Source organism: Scophthalmus maximus, chromosome 19 (assembly GCF_022379125.1).
Source record: "Scophthalmus maximus strain ysfricsl-2021 chromosome 19, ASM2237912v1, whole genome shotgun sequence".
In the NCBI taxonomy this organism is placed as follows: domain Eukaryota; kingdom Metazoa; phylum Chordata; class Actinopteri; order Pleuronectiformes; family Scophthalmidae; genus Scophthalmus; species Scophthalmus maximus.
The window spans coordinates 5698907-5720046 of NC_061533.1; the positions used below are offsets into that span (position 1 = coordinate 5698907).

The 21140-nt window shown below is 43.0% G+C and overlaps 3 protein-coding genes across 5 annotated transcripts; all 3 read left to right on the forward strand.

Annotated features, from left to right (window-relative positions):
- Positions 1–248: 248 nt before the first annotated feature.
- Positions 249–4184, forward strand: isca1 (iron-sulfur cluster assembly 1). Its single transcript, XM_035640422.2, has 4 exons — positions 249–399; positions 1751–1804; positions 2611–2716; positions 3144–4184. The coding sequence occupies exons 1-4, from the start codon at positions 319–321 to the stop codon at positions 3290–3292; spliced, it is 390 nt and encodes a 129-aa protein (XP_035496315.1). The 5' UTR covers positions 249–318; the 3' UTR covers positions 3293–4184.
- A 58-nt stretch (positions 4185–4242) lies between these two features.
- On the forward strand, positions 4243–11009 carry kiss1rb (KISS1 receptor b). 3 transcript variants are annotated; one of them, XR_007030177.1, is made up of 9 exons: positions 4243–4365; positions 5263–5353; positions 5609–5830; positions 5986–6110; positions 6864–6999; positions 7456–7694; positions 7802–7954; positions 8451–8775; positions 10905–11009. XR_007030177.1 is itself a non-coding variant. In XM_035640420.2 (8 exons), the coding sequence occupies exons 3-8, from the start codon at positions 5629–5631 to the stop codon at positions 8685–8687; spliced, it is 1092 nt and encodes a 363-aa protein (XP_035496313.2). In that variant the 5' UTR covers positions 4243–4365; positions 5263–5353; positions 5609–5628; the 3' UTR covers positions 8688–9172. The 3 variants fall into 3 exon arrangements, 2 of the variants coding, with proteins under 2 accessions (XP_035496313.2, XP_035496314.2); XM_035640420.2 differs by lacking the exon at positions 10905–11009 and having other exon boundaries at positions 8451–9172; XM_035640421.2 differs by lacking the exon at positions 10905–11009 and having other exon boundaries at positions 7802–7903; positions 8451–9172.
- psat1 (phosphoserine aminotransferase 1) lies at positions 10950–16377 on the forward strand. Its single transcript, XM_035640419.2, has 9 exons — positions 10950–11082; positions 12374–12434; positions 12769–12838; positions 13284–13489; positions 14121–14293; positions 14425–14594; positions 15065–15193; positions 15356–15493; positions 15700–16377. Exons 1-9 carry the CDS (start codon positions 11026–11028, stop codon positions 15800–15802), a joined length of 1107 nt encoding a protein of 368 aa, XP_035496312.2. The 5' UTR covers positions 10950–11025; the 3' UTR covers positions 15803–16377.
- Positions 16378–21140: the final 4763 nt, after the last annotated feature.

A 21140-nucleotide genomic window follows, 5' to 3' on the forward strand; every position in this document is an offset into this window, starting at 1 on the left:
AAAAAAAATCTCTAGCCAGTATAAACCACAGATGTAGTATTGATATAGATATTTTACAAGAAGTTAACAATGGATTATGCAAGAAAGTGACTAGCAAGTAACTTTTATAATATTACGATGACAGTTGGGTTAGGTTTACGCAACAGGAGAAAAAAAAACTCGTCTTCATCTTCGAGGGAGTTTTACCCATGATCTCATTGGCTCGAAAACCTGTCCGTCATATTAGCCAATCATTGAACGGGCCTTTTATGTGGAGGGTGCGTCCAATCCTTTAATGCGCGTGCGCAGTCCAATGTTGTGATTATAGACTGTAGCAACATGTCTGCCTCCATGGTCCGGGCGACCGTCCGAGCGGTCAGCAAGAGGAAGATACTCGCTACGAGAGCCGCGCTGACTCTGGTATGTTTTTAAATACAGGGTTTTTATACGTTCATGTAAATCATTTTGATTGTCCGGTCCGGGTTGTGTGGTAATCCAGGACGTGTGGCGTCAACACCGGCGGCCGTTACCTAACGTTACGTGATCGGGAGTTAAGCTAAGCTAGCTAGCTAGCCATCGGTAACTTGAACGTTACACGAAGAACTTCTGTCCCAAAAAATGTTTTAAAAACTTTATTATACTGTATTTGATGATATCCAAATATGTTGACTATGGATGTATGTCATTGGGTTGTTAACTCATTGTCCTGGGTTTAGCTAGATGCTAATGTTATTTAACAAGGCAGCGTTAGCTTGCTAAGCTAAGACGTAGCTTGATAATGTGCCACTGACTCTGCAGCCACTGGCATTTTAAATAGCAGTTTAACACGGAGCAGAAATATGCCAAGCTGCACAATGTTGATTTGTTAAGGGTCTCATATTTAACAGGCTTACATTTTTTAACCAGATGCCAAAATAGACTGTTTATAAGTCAGTAGCTACATCTAACAAGGGTGATTATCAAACGACCTGTCCGCGATTGTATTAAGTACTAGATTATTGTTTTATGACCTATGAAATGTCAAATTAGACTCTCAATGTAGGCAGCCGCCGGTGCAGAGTCATGGTTAGTTGTGATGGGAGGGATGACGGTGATCATGTGTGGCCTGAGCTGATAAAGGCAAGGGTGCATTGAAGTAAGAGCTAAATACGGCGACACCCCTCAACACTGAGGCCGCTGCAGAGATCCTGTCATAAGAGCTACAATTTAGCTTTCAGGTGTAAAGGCCAATGACAAATATAAATGTGGTGTAATAGTTAAAACAAGTAATCATAGCAATTAATTTTTACTTTGTACCTGATATTAACTACACACTCTTCAAGGAAGAAACAAGTTAACTGTTGGACATTGTCATCACATTTGGTTGACGGTGTACTTATGAAACATGGGATGTACAGTACATTTGGCGGCACAGTCGCACACGCAGAGATGAACACGTAGGCTTTGAGAGGGATTAGCACCATATGGGCGGTGTTGTTCACCTCAGACTGAACAAGAGGTCCCAAACACAGATTCACCTTTTCTGCACTTTCATCCACTGCCTGGCTGCAGGAGCTGCAATGTCAGCCCCTATAACAGAACCTTGCCACAGTTGGGGGGGGGGAAGTGGTATCAAAACAGCCAAAGAAACTTAAACCAGCCACATAGTCTGTTTCCTCTGATGTCATTCCTCTGCTCGGTGTGTTTTGAAATGGTCATTTTGCATAAATGCACTGCTTTCATGTTGAAGATGTGCGTAATATCCATTTATCTTCTCTTGACTCTTCTTCAGACTCCATCAGCCGTGAGTAAGATCAGGGTGTTGTTGCAGGACAAGCCGGAATACGTGAGTACATCGATTCAACCACCATTCACTGAAACGATATATCATCGAGCATGCTGTGCTTCTCTGCATGTTGTGTAATGGCAGCAGGGAGCTGTGTTGTTTTATTCAAGATTCTGTTCAAGATTTTAGCTCAATGTCAATGTTTATCTGCCTAACATGGCGGTCTAACACCAACAAATAGCTGTTATCAGCTTTTGATATTCAATTATTTTCACTTTAGAGAAACAAAACTAGGAGCACAGCAGGAAGGGTAGTTTAGGGGAACTGGGACATTGGAGCATTTACAAAAAAGGCTGGCCAGTCGTGTGTGTGTAGAAAGCTCGAGATATCTGCTCCACTCGTGGAAGCAAAGGCGTGACTTAAAGACACAGAAGCTTTCGCATGGAGGAAACCCAGCAGATCTTTTTAGTATTTCTAGATATGATATTGCTATAATTTCTGTAGCTTTACAAAACAGATAAAGTTATTGGTCACACAGCTATTTGTGGCAGTTCTCATGTGCGCAGCTGAGTCATCGCTGCCTTCCAAGAGAAACATTAAACCCAAATTGTGCTCCTCTCTCTTTAATAGCTTTTCACTCCGTCTTTCAGTTTGGTCCATTGGAACAGTTATAAACACATTTGATTCCTTGCGTAGTCAGATGATGCCTCTCAACAAGTTGTTGTGTTCGAGATGTCTGACCCGAACACCTGCATTCCATGCTCCTTTATTCATGCATTTAGTATATACAGTTTTCTTTGCAAAATGAATGACCCCGTATTGTTTGGTAATATTACATTAGTTTTCATCTGCATTTTTTTTTTTAGATCGGTTTGAAGGTCGGGGTGAGAACACGTGGCTGCAATGGACTGACCTACACACTGGACTACACCAAGGACAGAGACAAATCTGATGAGGAGGTGCTGCAGGATGGTAAATATCATTTAATTGACGTGTTTTCCTCATACTGTGTAACTTTGAATTATTTGGATCTTGAGGACAGATTGAACAAAGTTCAAATAAAAATTTTCTTTGAGGATTATTTACAGCATTTAAAGCGGCCGCTCTCAAACTTTTCGACTTGTGACCCACCAGGATAACCATTTTTTCTTTCCCAGTATAATGTTTGTAATTTTATTTCCAATTGACTATTATTTTGTCCTCAACCATCTGGCGATCCCCAGAAATTATCTTGTGACTTAAAATGATACTACCACTAAGGGGTGATAAAGTTGGAACATATTAAGTTTTTTTTAGTGGCTTTAATGACCAAAAACGTGTTTTCTAAGTTTGCCGTTTCATTGTTTGAGATATGTTATGTGCTGGGTATTGATGCTTGGCTCTGATGTGACTCGTGTAGGTGTTCGGGTGTTTATCGAGAAGAAGGCTCAGCTGACGCTCCTGGGAACAGAGATGGACTTCGTGGAGTCTAAGCTGTCCAGTGAGTTTGTCTTCAACAATCCCAACATCAAGGGCACATGTGGCTGCGGCGAGAGCTTCAACATCTGAGCTTCGCGAAGCCTCCGTCCTCCCACGCCGACCATCCCCGCTCCGCTCCCCGTCCCACCACCCGTAAAAAGACTGAGAGACTGAAGGTTGACAAGGAAGTCGGTTGTGAGGGAATCTTTGAGATGTGGTTGTGCCTCCTTTCCTGCCACTTATCTTCCTGCAAGACCTGAAGTATGCATCTCAAAGCTTAGAGGAGGGTCTCAACATGGTCTGTGTAGTCAAAAACTGTGTCAACATAATCGATTTTAGTTTTCAGATACCTTTGACGTGTTTTAATTCTTGGCATTTAAAAAGAAAAACAACTTTAGAAGAACCTCAAAAGCAACGTGTTTTTTTGTTTTTTAATTTAGTCACTGTCATTTTACACTTGTACGCACAAAATATCGCAATGAAGTCAAATCTCACAGTGACTTCTTTGCAGGAGGAAATGGTCCAACTGCTCACTAAAGTGAAGAGTTGGATCAGGCTTAACTTGGCAAATCCAAGAGGATGAAGCGTTACGCATTTTTGTTTTCAAGTTGGAATCTAACGGCCGGCATCCCGCATCTAACCACCGGTGTAAGACCCTGAGCCGCTGACCAGCAGAACACAGAAGTGGAGGAGTTACCAGTGTCTTGGAACTGCTTTATCAGTTTGTATATTCTTTGAATTGTTTAAAGTATATATATTTATCTCTGTGTAAATGTAAAGAATGTAAATCTCTATTGAACCACACAAACGCGCACACACAAAAAAATAAACCACGCACAAAACGTGTATCTATATCCCTCACATATGAGAATCCTTAGTGCTTGATTAAAGCCTGGAGCTTATAGACTTAGTGCGCGCCTAAGATTTGCAAATTGTGCAATGTCTGTAAATATGAAGCAATAAATGGCTAAATCCAGTAGTATTCCTTTGCGTTTCCACCTGTCTATTTTCTGACCAATTTGAGACCAGTTGTCATGGAGAATGTACCGTTGTCCATTGTAATGTTCATCTCAGTAGTCATTGAAATTAGAACTGTCACAATCTCCATGTTTCTGCAGCAACCTGATGACCCTTTACCTCTTCTCTGCTGACAGGAGAGGGAGGTACATTTTTTATTCTAATCTTTATTCCTATTTTCGTTTTTTTTTTTTGTTATTTTGGTACATTGTTTATTTTGTGATTGTCCACTTATTTATTCTTTCTCTTCCAGAACCCTTTCTGGGGTTTTACGTTGACACTTCTGACATAGACATGGCTTTTCTTTTTGGAGAGTCAGAGGACTCTTTAACTCTCCCTTCATACATATATCCATATAGACACCAACTCCGCCGTGAGTGAGAACAATTTCGACACATTTCCTCCTTGTTTCTCAGTGATGCGTTTAGAAAAAGCAAGCATTTTATTTGGGATGAAAAAAATATGAAAAACCAAGCAGTGCTTACTGTACTTTTTTTTTTTTTTACATGATTGATGACCAGGATAATATGGCCACAAACAACAAACAACACCTTTACGCATCTCAACAATCACTCTGTGAATCTGGCCAAGGTCGTAACTCGCTTCTTGGCAGCCAAAGGTGATGAGGGATGTAATGACGGCTTTTAAAAAAAGCATTTCTAGCTTTCGTGCTGCAGAGATCAAGGTGCACTGTCACCGCGACCGGTCATTGTGATTTCCCCGTTTTCCCTGTCGTCGCACAGTGTGAATACAATAGACCATGAAGCAACAGCTTTCGACTGTGGCAGAGTTTGGAGGAAATAAACAATTTGTGTGAAATGAGTAAAATATTCTTTATTTGAATCCAGCTGCAGCTCATTAAACAGGGCAGCCAGTCCTGGGCAATTACAGGTGATGATGGAGATTTTGTTTAAAATGGTCCTCAGCCTTTCACACTTTCACTTTATAAACACTCACAAAGCAAGATGATTGGTTTTGCTTCTCCCCCCCCCCACCCACCCACCCCCTGTTCTAGTGGTCTATAACCAGTGCTTTCATCTCAGACCTGCAGAGAACAGAGAACATCACTTCAGCCCGTCGCTTCACTGAGCGCAGAAGGGAACTCTGCTGCAGAGGCAAACAGGCACCACACAGGTAAGACAACATTGTTAAACAATCTAAAATATAAAAAAGATTTAATATTTTATTTGGCTTCATTTGCTGCTGTGGATCCAAATTAGCAGCTAAAAATATAAATTATGTTCATGTTTAAATGAACCATCTTTTGTTGTAATCGTCCTTCAGTCCTTTTTGTGATACATTTGCATGGTAGCAGACTTTGCAAACTCAACTGTTGTTGTTGTTGTTGTGTGTGTGTTCTATGTCCCTTCTACACGTACTGTACCACAGAAATATTGTGACTCGTGACGATGACTGCGGACTCGGACTGCGCGTCCTTATGCAACGACTCGGCAGCTCCCAAGGGACGGGGCCCACCGGTGTTGGTCGACGCCTGGCTGGTCCCCACTTTCTTTGGCCTCATCATGCTGGTCGGCCTGGTCGGGAACTCGCTGGTCATCCACGTGGTCACCAAACACCAGCAGATGAAGACCGTCACCAACTTTTACATAGGTAACATTTCTGAATTACGTCGGGTGGACACTCATATGAGGAAATTTGTTACTTCCCAGAGTGAAATGAGAAAACACAGATTAGGAGACTGTTTCTGCAGGACAGAGGGATGTGATGTAAATCAAATAATGCTCCCGTCTGTTTTCTGATTCCAGTAAACCTGGCGACGACAGACATCTTGTTCCTGGTCTGCTGTGTGCCCTTCACTGCCACACTGTACCCTCTGCCCAGCTGGATCTTTGGAGAGTTCATGTGCCGACTGGTGAACTACCTTCAGCAGGTCAGATACACATGAGACATGATCTAGAAAATAAACAGATTATACAGCAATAATTGCATATAATGTCATAACTGCATCTAATATCATAAACCAGAATTGTTGCCCTTAATGGTTGTGTGCATGAGATATACACTCACAATCTTCTGCTCCTACATAATAGTGTAAAATGAAGGTCAGAACAGTAGTGATGTCACAGTGACCTTTTGGACATAATAATTAGCAATAATCTTTGACATTCAGAGCCGTCCATTTCTATATAGAGCCATTGTCCAGTATGTATGTACGGACGGACAACGTGAACATGAAGCCTCCAGCCTTGGCTGGTTTTGACACAGAATTCAAATATAGTAAAACTCATGATGTATTAAAATGCCTTTGATAATCTATTGTAAAACGTAATAGCAAAGTCTGTTTCCTTCCTAAAATGCACTTATTTAACGATTCACAAAATTAAATGTCTCTCACTGAAACGCTTGCCACCAAAATCAATGTAAAAAGCAGCACAAAATAAAAGAAGAACATATTTCATTTTACTCAAAAATGTTATGTATAATTTAATATTTCATTATTGGACTTCACAAACCACAAAACATAAAACCAAATGTCTGTCAAATGTCTGTGTGTGTGTGTGTGTGTGTGTGTGTGTGTGTGTGTGTGTGTGTGTGTGTGTGTGGGTGTGTGTGTGTGTGTGTGTGTGTGTGTGTGCGTGTGTGTGCGCGTGTGTGCGTGCGCGTGCGTGCGTGTTTGTTTCAGGTGACTGCTCAGGCCACATGTATCACCCTGTCAGCGATGAGTGTGGACCGCTGCTACGTGACGGTCTATCCCCTGCAGTCGCTGCGGCACCGCACCCCCCGCATGGCTCTGGCCGTGTCTGTCTCTATCTGGATAGGTATCACACACACAGAAAAAAATTGCTTCTTTCTCCCCTGTTCATAATCATGAAAATGAAGTCAGGAGAAAATGTGAAGCAGGTGATTTGACTGAGTATGTGATGAATACAAACCAAACTGACACATTTGGTATGTTGTCATAGAAAAGAAGACCACTGACAAAGAATGAAAATCATTTTTGGATCGGTCGTGGCTCTAATTTCTCATTTCACAAGTTCTTTCTTTTGGCATTTTTTGGGATCTCATCATTATGCAGAAACTGTGGGTGGGGGGGGGGGTCATTTGTGAATTTGGGTTCTATTCTTGCCTCTGTCTTGTCATTTGTCTTGAGTAATTGGATGAAAAGCAAAACTAGAAATTAAACAGTTAAGATGTAGCGATCATCTAGTGACAGGAAGTGATATTCAAAATGAACTTCATCCTCTTGAGTCACATGCCCCCCCCCCCCTCACCAGGCGCCCTGTTGCTGTCGACGCCCGTTGCCGTGTACCAGCGTCTGGAGGCGGGATACTGGTTCGGTCCTCAGACGTACTGCAGCGAGGTCTTCCCCTCGGCCCGCCTCCAGAGAGCCTTCATCATCTACAGCTTCTTGGCCGTCTACCTGCTGCCGCTGCTCACCATCACCGCCTGCTACGCGTTCATGCTCAAGCGCATGGGCCAAACCAGCGTGAATCCCATCGACAGTGGCTACCAAGTAAGAGAGAGATATGAAGAATTCCCCAAACAAGCATGTTTTTCACCTATTTCCCCCACGGAGGACAGAAAGTGTTGCTGGTCATTACAAAGCGCCCTTGACTCCAGCTTCAGGCTCAGGGCGAGCGAGCAGCAGCGGTGCGGGCGCGAGTCTCCCGGATGGTCGTCGTGATGGTGGCGCTCTTCCTCATCTGCTGGGGCCCCATCCAGGTCTGCATCCTCCTGCAGGCTTTCGGCCTCCGCAGTTACGTTCTGTACAAGGTGACTTACTCTCCACGGTGACTGACTGACTGACTGTGATTGATTTCATTTCTGGCCATGGGTATGGAAGCTCATTTATGCCCAGGAAAAACCCTCAATCACAATGTTTGAGTAATTTTCAGATGATGGTAGAACCACAAGTCTAAATACCATTGACAAAAAGGTCCAAGGTATCAGCTTGTGAATGTTAAAACTGTATTTCACTGAGAAATATTCAATCAGGGTTCTTATATTCAGAAAACTGTCAACACAATCTGAAGTTTGATGAAATACAGATTTAAATTCAGACGTGGATTCATTTCTTCACCTTCTATGGCAAAGTCTGTCCACACATTTAGCATTAGCGAGTTTTGAATTTCGCTTGTACTAGTAATTGTGACCTCTGACCAGCTGCTGAGGCCTATGGGTATTGCAGTATTTCAAAGCCATCTGCAATTCCATCGTAACATTGACTGCAAGAGTCTTATGTTTGTCTTTTTCAATTTCTCCCCTGCAGCTGAAGATTTGGGGCCACTGCATGTCTTACTCCAACTCCTCCGTCAACCCCCTGGTTTACGCCTTCATGGGCAACAACTTCAGGAAGGCCTTCAAGCACGCTTTCCCCGCCACCTTTCTGTGGCGCTCCCGGGGGAGAGTCGGGGTGGGCAACACGGAAGCGGAGGAAGGGAAGGACATCCATCGCCGGGCGGCCAAAGGGGAGGCAGAGATGCACTTTCTTTCATCTGAGCCCTAAAGGCCACTTTGGGCATTTGGACACCGCCGAGCACTCATTTTTTATTTATAGTTTGTCCTGCAGATGAGAGCTATGAGCCCCCACACGGGTGCGCACACACACACACACACACACACACACACACACACACACACACACACACACACACACACAAACAAACAAACACACACACACGTTAAAAAGGGAACATTTTGGTTCAACTTTGACAAACTGGAAAATTGTAGGTTTGACATAAAACGAATATCAGTAATTGACAGGTTGAAACACACACATACACACACACACACACACACACACACAAACAAACACACACACACAGACAAACACACACCATCGCCATGTGATCTCTTTTAAAGGGATTATGTGACTGATGCGTCTCGTGACCTTTACAAGCTGCTGAAACACAGAATTATCTCAGTCACATTTTTCCGGCTTATCTGGACAGTTTACTGGATGTCAGAATGTCTGTTGCATGTTGGGGGGGGGGGGGGGGGGGGGGCGATGACAGTGCACGACAGTGAGATACAGGCCATTTTCTTCCAAAGTCCTAAAACTTTGGTTCCTCTGTTTGACTCACTCATGTATTTGTACTTGTGCAGATGTCTATCAATAAGAGCGTGTGTTTTATCCACTTTATTGTTGTTTGAGTTGGTTTGGTGTTGGTTGCAGGCTCATCACAGTTCACCTGGATTCCATTTCCTGCTAAAATAATCACTATTTGTTGGATACACACGGCACAGATACTGTATAGGGACGTGTTGATATTTTCCCCTGCTCTTACCCAGAATTCCCTTCTTTCCTCCTCATCTTAACACATTCAACCTGTGTGAAGAATTTGCTGACGTTGATTTATCGACTTATAGGTGATTGAACACGCCGAAGTTTGCAGCCGCTGTACATGACCTAAATTTACATTTTACTCGACAACAAACAATGATGGGACAGTTTTTTCTTTGGTTTATAAATCTGCTGCAAAGTTTCATCCCCTTCAGCTCAGTCGATATATGACTGTAAATTTATTTCTGCATGGTAACAGAGTTGTTGCTGTTTATCAAACAGTTTTTTTCATGATACTAAATTGGTAAATACACATATCTATCAATGTATGGTTGATAGGTGGATTGAAAAGCTGCTCTGCACTAAAGTTTTCAGTGAGTCTGACTCGTGCGTTTCTGGTGAAGCCAATCACTGCACATCTAAAATTAATATTCACCAATGAAAGTGGTTTCTCAAACAGACATGTGACACCGGCCAATGGGATGGTGCTGGATCGGCTGAGGGCCTCGTGCTGCCTTCAGGTGATGTCCAGAATATTTGGATGCATTAAAGAATCTACACACAATATCAAAGATGCTTTATTTGTATTACTCTTTTAAAAAAAAGAGGATAAAAACAATAAAACAACAATAAAATGAAATAGTTTAATCTTGGATGGTGAATCTTTCCAGATTTTTGGGCCCATACTGCAGAAGTATGATCTCCTTTAGTCACCAATTGCTATATCGGAGCAACCATCAGACCACTATCAGCGGATCCAAGATGGCACTCAGGCTCATAGAGTTAGTCTGAAGCCTTAAAAGTCATGAATAAATTCAATAAAGGGTGGATTTTCTTAAAGTTGTGATTAATCAGATGAACATAAACTGTCTGACTGACAGAATCCGACGAGCAGAGGAAAGGTTTTATTGCACAGGAGTAGTGGGGGGGGTTTTTTGGGGTGGGCCTCTGAGTGGATAATGAAGCTGACTTAAACTTTACTTCACCGGGGGGATAAAAGTACAGTTGTTGTTTTTTTCCTAGTTTGACCATATAAACATTAAAACAGCTAGGATATTATAAGATCCCATTAAAGATCGCGATCCGCACTAAACTTCACCAGACTGCATTCAACAATAGGGTGAGTACCTTGATTGTTTGTTTGTTTTTTATTTGTTTTACAATCTACAGTCTGTGATTTTTGATTTCTGCATCCATGTTGTATTCCATTGTTGCAAAAAAGCTTCCAAGCAAACAAACAGATGGGACAGATTTGCACATAGAGGGGACTAAAACGACAAACCGACTATCAAAACAGTTGCTTGTTGGTTGCTTCTTTTCCAAACGACTAATCGACGACTCAACTAACCGCTGCAGCACGGAGCGCAACATGGATGGGCGCGTTTACGAGCAGCATTTGAACGCGACATGTTGTACAGCTAAATAATTGGCCCCCTTTAGGTGTCGTCGTACACCAGAGCAGCAGCAGCAGCAGCAGCAGTCGGATTCAGTTGAGGCTGAGGAGGAAGAAGTTCACGGTATCATCCAGCAGCGGAACAACACGGGACGTCGTCTTCGCACCATGGAGCAGAAAAGAGTCATCAACTTTTGCGCCGGACCCGCAAAACTCCCGCAAACCGTAAGTAGTTTTTTTTTTTTTTTTGCACCCTTCGGTTCGCTTGTGTTGTGACGTTGATGATTCGGGGCGAGAAGCTTTTTCTTTCTTCTTTTATTTCAAGAAGCAAAATCGGAATTATGCAGAGTTTTAAAGATTTTTCTGTTATGCAAGTGTGCGGTTTTTTTTTTGTTTTTTTTTTATATATTTGCGGATGCGTCACGCGCTCATCTCGTTTCATCTGCGCGGTGGGTTCAAGCGAGATTCCCAAGGAAAAAAAAAAGAAAAAATCTCAGCATGTTGCATGTTCACTGTCAACCCGAGACTGACCCACACGCAGCGCGGTGAGAAGAAATATGAAATGTAAAAAAAACATCTGCTCGGGTCCGTTGCGCAGTCGTGGCAAAAGCACGCAGAGTGGAAACAGTGCGCCGAGTTGCGTCAGCCTCATTCATTCGTGTGGAAAACCTGTTCTGGTCTTTGTGCCTCGGCCGACAGATGCGGACTCGAACCTCTAGGTGGCAGCAAAACACACAAAGTGGAATCCCACCAGCAGGTCACATTCCACACTTATTGTCTGTGATGGGCGATGAAGAGCAGTTGGCATCTGACCAGAGACACAACACATTAGAGCAACGCCCTTAGCAACTTGTGTCAGTTAAAAGACTTCACAGCATTACAGTTGAAAAGTCCTAGTGTCTGACCTTGTCGTCATTGTGAGTAACTTATTATTTGAGGACATGAAAAAACATATTGCTGCTGATTGAGCGTTGGCACATTGCAATGAACATACTTTTGTGTTTTGCTACTACGATTAATCTGTAGATCATTTCCTCGATTAATCGTTAAGTTGTTTGGTCCATAAAATGTCACAAAATGATGTTTTATTTTGTCCACACCAAAGCTATTTAGTCTACTGTCACAGAGGAGCACAGAAACTACTCACATTTTCACATTTTAAGAAGCTGAAATCAGAGAATTTGGATAATGGAATTTCATTAAAACTACTCGAAACGATTAATCGATTATCAAAATGGTTGGCGATTAATTTAGTAATCGATTACAAATCGATTTACTGTTGCAGCTCTGTACTTAAGTGTTCAAAGCGTGAGTGGAAGACATTCATGGTTCCTATAGCAACTCTGAGACCTCACAGACAAAGCCGGAACACATCAGCTCCTCTAGTTTGCCTCTGAGTTTTGAACTGATGTACATGTGACTTTGTGTTGTTCTTTAAAATTTTCTTTTAATATCCATAAGCCGTCATCACTCTCGATGGCGTTTTGTTTTAATTTCTGCGTGTGGCCTGTTGCAGGTGCTGCTACAAGCACAGAAGGAGATGCTCAGCCACAATGACCTCGGCTTTAGTGTTCTTGGTGAGTAGAACTTCACTTTTTATTCAATGATACTGAAACAAAACTATTGTATTTTTCATGATTAGTTCACTCAGCCAGTTGCCATTTATCAGGTACACGTAGCTAAAGCTAATACAGGAACTGACCTGCCAGTAAATCCTCCTTATTGCTTCTATGTGTCTTACCTTCATTAGTATCACTGGGGTGGACAATATAATAGAAACACCAGTATGTCAGTGTGACTGATTCCTCACTCGTGCTGTGCCAGGGGGTAAATAACCGAACCACACCTGTGTGACGGTGAGATTAAATCCCCAAAATGTTTTAAATTTTTTTTTTAATTTGATCTCACCAGAGATGAGTCACCGCTCATCAGACTTCGTCAAAATCCTCAACAAAACAGAGAGTCTCCTGCGAGAGTTGTTGTGAGTGACTTTCATATTTTCACGATCCTCCTTCTCTCCTCATGTTTTGCTGCAGCGCTGTCTTCACACCTCCAAACAAAAATGTACATATTATTATTAATAGTATTATTATTATTATTTAAATCGGATACTCAGAGTTTTGTGGGTTTGTATTTTTTACATCCACATTTTTTTGTGATTTCAGTATTAAGAAAAAAAGATTTGTTTCATGCTAAAATTTCCTTTCATTCATCTATCTGGTCAGAATAGACTGAATAAGTTGCATGACAATATATTGAAATCTATTTCACCAGAGAGTCAAACTGAGGAGAAAAAAGGCACAAATGCATGTCAATTTAAATTGAAATATTTCATCTAAAACCATTTGATTCAATACTGTTTAGCTTGTATATAATTTGCAAAGTCTGTTACAACACAATTACCCTTTTTCTCCCCCCCCTCACAGAAATATCCCGGCCAACTACAAGGTGATGTTCCTGCAGGGCGGCGGGTCGGGGCAGTTCAGCGCCGTTCCGCTCAACCTGATCGGCCTGAAAGAGGACAAGTGCGCCGACTACCTGGTGACGGGCACGTGGTCGGCGAAGGCGGCGAAAGAGGCGGAGAAGTACGGCAAAGTCAACATCGTCCACCCGAAGCTGGACAGTTACACGAGTGAGTCGGTGTGGTGCGGGGGGTGTCTGAATTATCCTTGTGTGAAAACAGAGGGAGACTAAAAATAATGATTCTACTATTATAAATCTTCAATAACTGCCACAACCATAATTTTTTTTGATCAAAACAAGGTTTAGAAACTTGGATGACACAAGGTCTATCCAAATCATAATTTTTTAAAATCTGTTTTAAAATTGAATTGCCATCACTACAGTTTCAGCTCTAATGAGTTGGTTATTGTCATTCATGCTGTACTTACGAAACTCTCTCTGCAAAATCTGGCCGTGAGCCCAGGCTGTTATGTAACGAACAAAAAAAAACTGTCGACCAGTGAAAGCCTCTGGAATGCGAGCGGCCTTTTCCACACACTTGTGTCTGTTTTGGGGGTTTTCACTGGGCTTCTATGTTTTTTTTTCTTCTTTCGAGTTTGTAGCTCCTCAAATCTTTTGTCTTACGTGATAATGAATTGAAAATCTTGTGCTGGCTGCACAAGGCACGCGATTTGAAGAGCTCACATTAGCAAATTGTGATTGTGAGAAGAACAAAATAGTTTAAGAGACCAAATGATTTTGCTGGTTTAACTGCGTTGGCCTCGTCTTTACCGTGTTCCGACGTCGCTCTCTCTCCGCAGAAATCCCCGACCCCGGCAGCTGGACCCTGAACCCCTCGGCCTCCTACGTGTACTACTGCGCCAACGAGACGGTCCACGGTGTGGAATACAACTTCACGCCCGAAACCAACGGGGCGGTCCTCGTCAGCGACATGTCCTCCAACTTCCTGTCCCGCCCAGTGGACGTGTCGAAGGTGAGGCCGCTTTCGCTCCTGCGTGCTTTTTAACTCAAATATCCCGATACTGATTGTATCAACAGTCTGGAAAAGTTTCGTTATGGTGGCGTGGTTACAGGCAAAGTGGTATAACGTGTCCTCCTGTGTAGTTTGGGCTGATTTTCGCCGGAGCGCAGAAGAACGTGGGCTGCGCCGGAGTGACCGTGGTGATCGTACGCGAGGACCTGATCGGCCACACGCTCAAAGAGTGTCCCATTGTCCTGGACTACAAGGTGCAGGCTGAAAATAACTCCCTCTACAACACGCCGCCATGTTTCAGGTACGGACTTGTGTCTGTCTGCGACATTAAGAAGCCGTTCTGTTTCGTACAGATTAGAGAATTATGAATATTTTAATGTCAGGGATTAAAACACAAATATTTATAATAATATACGGTACTGTGCAAAATCAACTGGGGAATTTAAAAGTAAAGTGAGGATGCTTTCAAAAAGGAACCATGCATAGTTTGTATTTATCAATTAAATTCATAACAAAGATAATAAAATGAAAACATCTAAATCAAATCCATACTTGGTTTTCTGTGGTGGATAAGAATATTAAAGTGACTATAACTTTTTCTGGGGGTCCATGTGCTGGTCTACTTGGACTATTTCCAAGAGTCAGTGAGATTCTTTTGAAACATTTTATTATTATATGACGGATGAAACAAATTGTGTGTGAGATATTGAGATTTAACCTTGGGACCAGTTTAAAAAACAAATCCTCATCTTCGTCATTTCGTCCATTCAGTATCTACATCATGGGCCTGGTGCTGGAGTGGATCAAGAACAACGGCGGCAGCGCCGCCATGGAAACACTCAACAAGCAGAAGTCCTCCATCATTTATGACATCATCAACGCTTCCAAAGGTTTCTTTGAGTGAGTATCACAAAAGAACACTGAGCGTGCGTATCGGCGGTAACTCAATCATCTTTGTACAATGGGAGGAAGGGGAGACGCTTCGTCCATCTTTATACAGAGTTTTTAGTTTCTACACTGACAGTGAAGAGACTAATTCAACTGTTGTCTCCTCCTGTCTAGTTGTCCTGTAGACGTGTCTTGTCGCAGCCGCATGAATATCCCATTTCGCGTGGGGAAGAAAGGAGGAGACGAGGCCTTGGAAAAGGACTTTCTGGATGGAGCGTCCAAACGTGGAATGATATCACTGAAAGGTCACAGGTCAGTTTGTCAAACTCCTCTTGACACTCAGTTCACACCTGCAGGAGTTACCAGAGAGAAAACTGGCTCCTGAATCATCATCTTCTATGTGTGAGAGATCATGTGAAGTCAGACGAGAACACCACCAGCAGCCGGCGGGCATGATGGATTAATGTTCTCCTGTGACGACTCTCTTGCGCAACATGACATTTTGTCTCCCCCTGCAGGTCGGTTGGAGGAATCCGTGCGTCTCTGTACAACGCGGTCACGCTGGAGGACACCGAGGCCCTGGGGGCCTACATGAAGGAGTTCCTCAAAGAGCACCAATAAGATCGGGCCCTCGTGTCACACGGTGGCCTGTCATTACTGTAGTATTGTTGTTATTAAAAGTTCTAGTTAAGATCCATGTTGGATTGGTAAGCTGATCGTGCCTGTATCTAACACTCCCTCCATTGTTCTTTAAGATTTCACCACTGCTGTTGTCAGAAATGTCTTTGAAAGGGGGGCAAGATAGTTTACTGTTTATTTTTCCGACCGCACTGGTCGGGGCTCGAACGCGCAGCCTCTGGTGCGGGAGACGCACGCGCGAACCACTAAGGCCAAAACCCTGAGGGGAGTGATGTTTACAAACTGCACACACAGTTGTGTGGTTCGATCCGCACCATTTTTTTGTTTGCTTTCAATTCGCAGAGCCTGTAAAAACTGGATTCTTTCTTCTTTTCGGCACACGCACACACACACAGAACTTTTACAAAAAGTGTATTCGATTCTAATCGTTTACTGCCCCTTTTAATTACAACTACGTTTCATTGAATTAAAACTGGACTAACGCTGCTTTGATACACATCCTGTAGGTGATTCTTTGGTAAATGTTTTTACATTCCAGTAAATCTAACTTGGCATTACTTACATTTTGCAGTGTGTTTTTTTTTTTTTTGTGCCGTTTTCTGCCTGACGATAGTTTTTTTAAGAGAAAGGTGCACGTGTTGGCCTGTTTTCCATCACCAACCTTGTTTTTGAAAATTGGTTCACTGCTGTAAAAAAATCATAAAAAATCACCCTCACCAATGTGAGAGATTACTGCTGAAACCTTGAAACTGAAGATCTTTGAAAACGATTAGCACAGACACTGTTGAACTTAATGATCGGTCCAAACTGGCAGCAGTGTTGTCATCTTAAGTCTTTCTCGACAAATCGATGAGTTATTATCTGATCGGATTTCACAAAATAAGGAAAAATGCCGGTCACAAGCTATAGCTGAGAATCTGTAGTTGTTTCTATGCTGTGCCTTTTCTCACTCAATGTAAATCTTTAAGAATATTATGGACAACTTTTCAAGATGAGAAGTTGGAAAATAAGAGCGTAACAAGGACACAAGACAACCATCATATGTCTGACCGTTAAACTTTTATCTCCTGCTATTATAGAGCAAACAATAGCTTTGTTACGAATCCCAGATTTTTTTAGCAATTTTTTTTAATAATGACAATAATAAGGCATAACATGAAAAAGCAAGAAGAATAAATAAATGATGTAGTTATTTGTTAAACCTGGGGATTAACAAACCCAAAGACAAAATGTATTAATATTATTATTATTATAGACCATAAAAGCAATTTTAGATGAACTATTGTAAGAAAATGAAGTAAATAGTCAATGTACCTATAATAGGTTTGAATATTCTAAATGCGGAATGTCTAATGTTGCTGTAGCTACAATGCTGCTGCAACACTTCCATCCCGATGATGCCTGTCACAAACGCAGAATCACTTTTGAACCGTCCGTGAGACGACGACCCGACAGAAGCTGAGCGTCGAGTCGTCTGAGTTGGCCCCGTTTGCAGTAACAACTACAAGCACAGTTGAGTCGGCTGCCGGTGAGGTTAAGCAATCACCTCCCGCTATTTTTTCGCTGACAGCAAACACAGCGTCTCCGTGTGCAGCGGAGTGAGCAGGGTGTCCAGACAGCAGCAGGGGAGGCAGGAAGGCCCCGTGGTGGGAGACGGGCCTCCTTCTGGACGATCCAGAGGCCATCAGCCCCGCTGAGGCTGTTCTTCAGCGTGACGCCGCCGCCGCCGCCGCCCCAGCTCCAGGTATGTGACTCTGACCTTTTGACCTCCCCTGCAGAGAAAACCCACTGTTTTTTAAAAAAAAAATATATATTTTAAACTTTAGAAACCACAGAAATAAAATCACAAGCAGTTGTCCGTGTGTTCCACCTTTCCGGCTGGTCAGAAGACACCAAGCTTCTGAATTCTGTCAGAAGGCGTGTAAGAATGTTGTCCTCTGCTTCGACCGCCACTTTTTTCCGGGTGCGTTTATGCAGATGAAGAGATGATGAAGGTGTTACCTTCACACTTACAGAAATGAAAGTAGATGTTTCTGCTACAGATGACCTCTAGGTGGAAGTGTTCAACAAGAAAGGTACGTTTGTGTAAAAATGGTTTTCACACTTTTGCCACACCATTCAATGACACTTTACAGGCATGACATTTTTATTTAAGGATATACATGATTCGTTGAATATGATAAAATATATAGTAATAGTTTTGAGTCATGGTTATTTATACATAAAAACAGTAATCACGTCATGGATTGCAACAACTAATCTGAAATACTGTAATGTATTCGCACGCACGCACGCACGCACGCACACATTCATCCATGTTGTTTCCTCTGATAAGGTCAACTCACCACTACACGCAAAGGGGCCCCTCTCTCTCTCTCTCTCTTATTTTTTTGTGTATATATATATATATACATACAAAATAAACCTAACATCATTGCATTTTACTTTCTACGAATACTCAACACATTCATCGTCATTTAAAAAGAAATTGCAAGCATAAGTATATATACATGATTGCAATTTCATAGCGGGCTCATTGTCTCGTTTCATGAATCCAAACTGGGCGAACACCTTTGATATACAATTTTTTCACGTTCTTCATATCTCCTGTTGCTCACAAACTGCTGCTGTGATTTTCACTCCGCTGGACGGCCGCCCTCTCTCTCTCTCTCTCTCTCCTACTTTGCGCCCTGGTCATGGAATAACCTCCACAACTCTCTACTTGCTCTGTGATGTTTGTCTCACTGGGAGACTTCAAAGCTCTGATAACCCCCCCCCAAAAAAGAAAGAAAGTGTGTAGCACAAGAGTGAAAAAACGCTGTACTTCTTCTAGGATGGTTGTCTCCCGTGGATCTGCCGTCTCTTTACGTTTTCAACATGCTCAATTTTCCTTAATTGTTCTCTGTCTCCATTGCTTTTAATAAACCTCGGAGTGACGTATTGTCTCCCTTGAAAAAGAGATTTCAATCTCTTACACTTCCTGCTAAAATATAGGTTAAATCAAATAAATGCGATATCTATATTAGACACAGAAAGGTGTCTTGTTTACAGTTACCGTATAGGTGCATGGTATCCAGGAGCTGGATATTCTGATTAACTCCTCTCCGATTGGTCCTATTGATTCAGACTTGTATGAAAAGGCTATTTGTGCGTATAGTGGGCACGACGTTAATGGAACATGAGCTGCGCCGTTTGTCAGTGCTTTTATCTTTACAGTTCCATCAGTGCTTGAATGCTTGTATGGGTGGAACGAGTGGGAATTGAACTATTGACCATAGTTGCCTCTCAGCATGTTAATATCTGTATAATTTTTGCAGTCCACTCTTGCGGAAGCAAAATTCTCTTTTTCTTGATCTAACGTGATATTTCTTTTGATATTTCAAGATGGTAAGTGATCATGAGGTGTGACCGAGTGGGGGGGGGGGGGGGGGGGGGGGGGGGGGGGGGGGACTATAGCTATTTTTTTTTTCTTCTAACTTTCATTTCGAAATGTAATGAAACACAAAGGCAAAGTTGATCCTGGAGTTATTATTTTATATATAACGTCCGCGATGATTCTTTCCCAAAAAAGTAATTTTGGCTGTTAGCAAATATCAATACCGAGAGCAGGGGAGACACTCTGGATCCTCGTGTTTGACTGTGGGATCCCCCGAGCAGGAGATGTTGGACCTGCCGCCAAGGTTTGTGTGCTGAAAGTGGGGGAAAAAAAAGAAAGATGTTCTGCCAGATTGAGGTTCTGCTCTAAAAGCGAGATGAGTTTTCTGCCACAGCGGTAAGACACTGCCTCGTCACTCTCTTTCCATCCGCGGCTTTCAGTGGCTCTTTCATGGTCATTCCCCCTTTTTTTTTAACTGTGGCCTGGTGAAGCCTTCGAGATGCGGACGCGGATCCAGGTGCAACTGTGGACGTTAAAACGCGATCACATGTCTATCGCCATGCCATCCCCCCAAAAATAGCCTTAATGGTGGCGCTGGAGGAAAGATCCGGGGGATGACCAGCGTCAGTATTGGATGCATCCTCTGCGGACCATGAATGCCTCATAAATCCATCCCTACAGTTTTGAAATTTTAGTCACGACCAAAGTGGTGGACTGCACAACACACCTTCATCCACAGAGCCATGCCCGAACCCCCCCAGGTGAGAACTGGGGCAACAGCAACAACAAGGTATACAAAGCTACAGTCTACTGACATGACATGCGGTACGACAAGACTTTTACAAGAGTCAATTCGAAAGTGTGTTCCCTAACCAACGGGTTTTGAATTGATGCAAAAGGTGTGGGGCATTTCTCCTCGGGCTCTGCAACGCGAGCCGTGTTTTAAGGAATTCAAAGTGAAAAGGACGTCTCGACGTCTCACCTTTAAACCGCAAAAGCCGATGGAACTGAAATATAGGAGAAAGAGAGCGGAAGAAAATCGGGAGATGTAAATGCAAAAGGCCCCAACTGAGAAGAAAGGACTTAAGGTCGCCTATTAGAAGCGCTGGTGATGATGCCGCAGAATCAATTTTTTAAAATCTGGATAAAAATGAGAAATTTTATTAGATGAAGTTAAGACAAGGATTTGAATAGAGGGATATTTGTAAAGGGAGTAGTTTATAGAAAACGGTGAGAGGTTCTTTACTCTCCTGTACTCTCTGCCTCTCTAATTTTCCTGAAAGTATTGGCCATGACCCCGCGGCAGATCCGCCTCAAAGCGGAAACAGAGAGCAAGTGAAAGATAAGAAGAGGCAGAGGAGCTTTGAAATGCGAGTTGGGGGGGGGGTTACGGCGGAGATTGGGAGGTTGCGGCGGGATTTGTGTGCTGATTCTCGGGCCCGTCAAGCCCACTAACGTGGAGGTAATGCCACCGGTGGGCTGCGGTTAAGGCGGCGGTAATGAAAAACACCGAGGGAAGACAATATCAAATGGCTCCTCTACATCCTACGGCGGAGATTAGACGACACAAAAAAGGGTAGGGTGGCGGAGGAGGCGGAGGAGGCAGCGGCGGGCTTTAGTGCTGCTGATTGAGTCTCGTGTCAAGAGCTCCACGCTTGCAGCATGAAAAGTTACTGTGACTGACATCCTTTACGAGCACGCACGAACAAATGCACACGCGCACACACGCACGCACAGTTTTGCACATGTCCCTGAAGTGTATTTTCTATAGATGCTGTATTCTGCACACTTGGGTGGCATTGTTGTTCTGCAGCAGAGGTAAGCCACTGTAGCAGAAGAGCCGTATTGTAACTTACGTGGTGGTTACTGCCGATCTCTAGCCACGTCACCGCCCGGAGCTGTACACAGCTCTGGCGTCGACGTCTGCGTGACAACGGAGAGTCG